The sequence below is a fragment of the Mesoplodon bidens genome, assembly GCF_964165515.1.
Source record: "Mesoplodon bidens genome assembly, chromosome: 6".
NCBI lineage: Eukaryota > Metazoa > Chordata > Mammalia > Artiodactyla > Ziphiidae > Mesoplodon > Mesoplodon bidens.
In genome coordinates, this window is record NC_138162.1 from 30,181,095 (window position 1) to 30,186,180 (window position 5,086).

A 5,086-nucleotide genomic window follows, 5' to 3' on the forward strand; every position below is an offset into this window, starting at 1 on the left:
CTGTACAGTACACCAGAAACACTCATTTCAGATACCACCTGGGATGAGACTTTAATGAAATTCATTGTACTTGTGAGATCTGAAAACACTGGAAGCTGAGTTTATAGCAAACTACAGTTCTCAGTAATTCTAGTTGAGTAAGGTTAGTGAAGGGAAAAATAAAAACATCTCTCCTTAACCATGGTTTCCTCAAAGCTTCTTACTGATTTAGCTATAAGTCCATCTTTGTGCCTATTACACAAAGATCTGCAATTTCTGAAATACTTATTGGATAGGTTTTCAATTTAGCAAGTATTTTACAGATGCTTTTACATCCTTATTCCTCAAGCTATAGATCATAGGATTTAGCATAGGTGTCACTACACCGTAAAACAGGGAAATGAGCTTGTCAGAAGTTTGCCACTTGTTTTCTCCAGGCAGTTCTTGAGACGTGGGTTTGGCATACATAAAGAAGATGGTATCATAAAATATAATTACTACAGTCAGATATGCTGAACAGGTAGAAAAAGCCTTGCGTCTTCCTGTGGCTGAGTTCATTCTCAAGGTGGTGTAGAGGCTGAACATGTAGGAGATAAAAATGAGCAGCAGTGGAAGAATTAGAAATGCCATATTTGATATTGTCATGGTGATAATACTGAGGGATATATCAGCACAAGCAAGCTTGAGAACAGCTAATATTTCACATGGGAAATGATTGATAACATTATTCTCACAGAAAGGCAATCACATGGCAAGAGATGTTTGCACAACTGAGTTGATTCCACCGGACAGCCATGACACAGAAGCCATCAGTACATACACCACCTTGCTCATGATGACGGGGTATCTCAGAGGGTTACAGACGGCCACGTAGCAGTCAAAAGCCATCATGCCAAGGAGCAACATTCTGTTGACCCCATTGCAAATCCTAAGAACATCTGCACTGCACATCCAGAGAAGGAGATGTTCCTTTTCTTTGAGATTAAGCTTATCCAGAAAAGAGAGGTTTCCCAGGAAGAAGTACTTTGGGGTGTGAGGATGGGAATCAAAGATGCTGGCTATTATCAGAACACCATTGCCAATTAGAATCACTAGATACATAATTAGAATTAGAACAAAGTCAACTATCTCAATCTTTGGGTATCCAGAAAGACCCAGAAGAAGAAATTCTAGCACAAATGTCTGGTTAATTTTATCCATGTCATCCACTTTCAGTATGTCAAAGGAAGATCTAATATATATTCACTGCCAAGAAACAAATGTTACATGTTACATATTACCTGAACAACTGATTTTTTAAGAATGTATTATAAGGAGTGTTTGCTTGAAACTCTGACATCCAGCTATCTTCAACAATGTGTATGATTAGAATACAATAAAACTGGGAAGGATGGCAGTACCTATGCCCATTGCCAATATGTGAAGATCTACCTATGATCAAGCAAACATACAGAAGTAACCTTTCCTGCTGTTGAAGGCTTGTTCCTTGGTTGAGGTTTCTAAAACTCCTGACTAATTAGCAACTATAAGCCTGACTTCATCTGCCCCAGAAAGTAAGCAGTGGAGATGGCGAGAGACTACTCAACAAGGACTGGAAATATGATTCTGCAATTCATGATGGTCAAAACTTCACAGCAACTTTGATGTTTTTGGTGCATATTTCTTTCTACGCCTGACACTGCATACTCTATATTAGGCACTTTAATTTTTTAATAGATATTAATAATAATAAATTGAATAGCATAAACTGAAATTTAACATCTGTTTAAATGTAGATAGTTGTTGATCTCATTCCAGCTCCTCTTAGTATCTTGTGTGACTGTTCCTGTGACAAGACCATTGCATAGATCAGATCCACATGAATGTCACACACAGTCTTTGGAGAGTATTACATAGTCTCTTATTTTTATTCTGTGGCTTCAGAGTGTATCTTCATAATTTACTCACTTAAGTCAACCTAAGAAAACAGCAGGAAGGTTTAAATATTTTATATAAATAGGTATACACATGTGTATATGTACTACTACTTTATGGTTAACAAAATACAATCATTGTTTATATTACTCCCATTTTTTCAAATATTAAAACATGAAATTTTTCCAAGGTTAACCTCATAGTAAACAGTGAAGTAGAGCTCAAAGCTCAGATCAAGTGTAGTTCACAGCGTCACTAATTTTTATATACACATGAATCACCTGGGTATCTTGAAAAGCTTTAGATTCTGTTTTGGTTTTGGGGGCAGCTCCTGAGAGCCTTCATTTCTCGTAACAGCCCAGGGTTATACTTACGCAACAGGTCTTGAAAGCATTTGAGTAGCAAGTCTTTAATCTACACTGAGCTGGCAGATTATCCAGATATTTCTGATACAAATGGATTTTCTTTTGCCTTATTATGTGGATTGGCATACCAAACTGGAAAATGACAAGAACATATTCCTTTTGTGTTTTAGAGAAAATTCAATATTCATATACTCTTAAGAAAAAAATATTATTGAAAGAGTTAAATAGTCTTAAGGAAAAAATATTATTGGAAGCATTTTTTAAAGCAGGTTAAATGTGTGCCAGACTACTACAATAGCTTTTGAATATTACTGACAGCCTATCTTGAACCCAGTCATATTCCAAGCACAGTAAGGATAAATAAAAGAATAAAGTGCCTCCCACTACAGAGCTCACAATTCACTTAGGGATATAGGAAAAGTACACATAAAATATATTATAAATATAATGACATTATGTAGCTTGAGTAAAATTTATAGATTTTCCCATAAGGAAAAAGTTTATGAGAAATAAATCATGCCAGGGAGAATTCAGGAAGAGTTTCAGAAATGGGCTGGATCTGGAAGCAGGGAAAGAATTAGACAAGTTTGGAAGAAAAGAAGGGGAGTATTCAAAAAGTGAGAAGGTGAGCAAAAGTTAGGAGTAAATGGATTGGCAGCACCTCCTTTTCGGACAAGGGAGTTTCCGTGGTGGAGTGGTGGCAAGCGCATCTCAGAAGGAAAGTATGGCAGGTGCACAGAGAGGCTCTGAAGTCAGAGAATTTGGCACGTCTTTTTTTTTTTTTTAAATAGATCTTTGTTGGAATATAATTGCTTCACAATATTGTGTTAGTTTCTGTTGTACAACAAAGCAAATCAGCCATATGCATAAGCCATGTCCCCTCCCTCTGGAGCCTCCCTCCCATCCTCCCTATCCCACCCCTCTAGGTCATCGCAAAGCACCGAGCTGATCTCTCTGTGCTATGTTGGCACGTCTTTTGGTGGGGAAGGAGTCTATCATTAGAAAGCACAGAACGTGGGTTGAACGCTTGGATCCTGTGATGTTAGTACCCGCCAAATTTGACATCACACTATAGGATTTTATGAGATTTTTAGCAGAAACATAATACAAGGAATTAAGATATTTAGATTAATGGGTTTGTCACATTACTGATTGTATGTGAAAACTGACCTTTCCATAATCACCACCACATTTGACATTGGTCAAAATCACAAGTTTAGCCCTCACGTGGGCTAACAATGTTAAGAATTTCATTACAGCCAATTTTCCCCCACTCTGCCGCTTAGTTTGGGGAAATTACTGTAGAGCAGATATTACTTAGAGTCTAAAGTCCAGCTCAAAGGAGGGATTCGCACTACAGGAATAATTTAATTAAGAATACACAAGAGAAATATCACAACTTTGAAGAGAAAGACAATAAGGGAATATAAAATCACAATTTTGGAGGTGAAAACTTTAGCCCAAATGAGATTGTAAATTTTTATTTATTCATCTTAAGACCAGAACTTTCTTTAAAGAAGAAAAGAGGGAGGAGAAATCTTCATTTTTGTTGCCTAATCTTACTTCAGGATCTTATGTGCCATATTTTAGGCTTGAAATTAGCTCACTTGGCTGGTGTCACATGACTAATAACAGGAAGAGGAAGTATCCAAAGTCCATTGTCTTTACATTACTACCCTGCCTAACTGGTAACATTAAAATTTGTATAGAAATCATGTGTCAACAGCAGGGAATGGTTAGTGAGAACCTTAGAGAAGTAAGGGTCACAAAGACTACATTCATTCAACAGTGCCCAGAGAAAGGAGGCAATGATTCAATACTTACTCTACACTACTTCCTATGACAAATAAAAATTCTCCCCAAGAGGGCTCAGAAATTGGTCAGAGGATGTACTGGATAAGGAACATAAGCACCCTTGATCAGACCAGTCAGTAGTGCAAATGGAAGAAGACAGCAAGATTTACCAGGACACATGAAGATGTTCTAGCCAGGCCCTTTGGGTCCAGGATTACAGAGCCTGTTGGCTTCCTCTTCCAGACAACTGCAATGACAATGCATCTGAGGCTACCTGAATTGCTTCTCCTTGCCGTCTGCTCCAAGCCTTTCCCTCCTAGGCAGGAATCCCCTCACTAAGTCAAACCCACCTTGACCCAGGCTTGTCTTGCTACCTTTGGTTTACTTCTGTTCCCAGCGCTTTAAACTGTTTATGTTGTTATACTGTGAGGTAACAAGAGACATGGGGGAAGGAGCTTGCCTGTCTTGCTCATCCCTCTACACCTAAGCCTAATACAGCGGTAGCACATAATAGATGGGTTCTGACTGAATAGGTGAAGGCTTATTTTCTAAACTCTGAAGCATTTTCCCTGTGCAGCATTTGTGGATTAATTATCAGGAAAACTTTAATATGTCACATTTGTTCATCTGTAGCAGGCTTTAATTTTTTAAAATATCTTTCAGTTAGTATTAACAAGCTGCCATCTTATACAAATAATTACCAGTTTATGCATTATAAGTACAGAGGATCATCTAACATTTATTGACACAGGTTTAGCGTAGTGGAAAAGTATCTCAGACTAGATTCAAAGTCTTTCGTTTGAGGTTCTATGCTTCTAATTTATAGCGTCAGTCTTCTAATTTGTAAGATAGTGATAAAGATACTTGCCTTACTTTCCTTGCAGGGAGATTTTAAAGAAATAATGTGATACCATATGGAAATTACTTTAAGGATTAACAGACATTGTACAAATAATAATGAAATAATAATAATTATAATGATTCTCAGATGTATTTTGGTGATAATAAATTGATACCTATATTGCATCAGGTTA

General features: G+C 37.2%; 1 protein-coding gene across 1 annotated transcript; it reads right to left on the reverse strand.

Moving 5' to 3' along the window:
- Nucleotides 1–279: 279 nt before the first annotated feature.
- Nucleotides 280–1,619, reverse strand: LOC308618987 (olfactory receptor 13C3-like; the record flags this gene model as incomplete). Its single annotated transcript, XM_081237417.1, is given in 4 exon segments — nucleotides 280–723; nucleotides 727–881; nucleotides 884–969; nucleotides 971–1,619. Coding segments are annotated over 4 exon segments (894 nt in total). The 5' UTR covers nucleotides 1,180–1,619.
- Nucleotides 1,620–5,086: the final 3,467 nt, after the last annotated feature.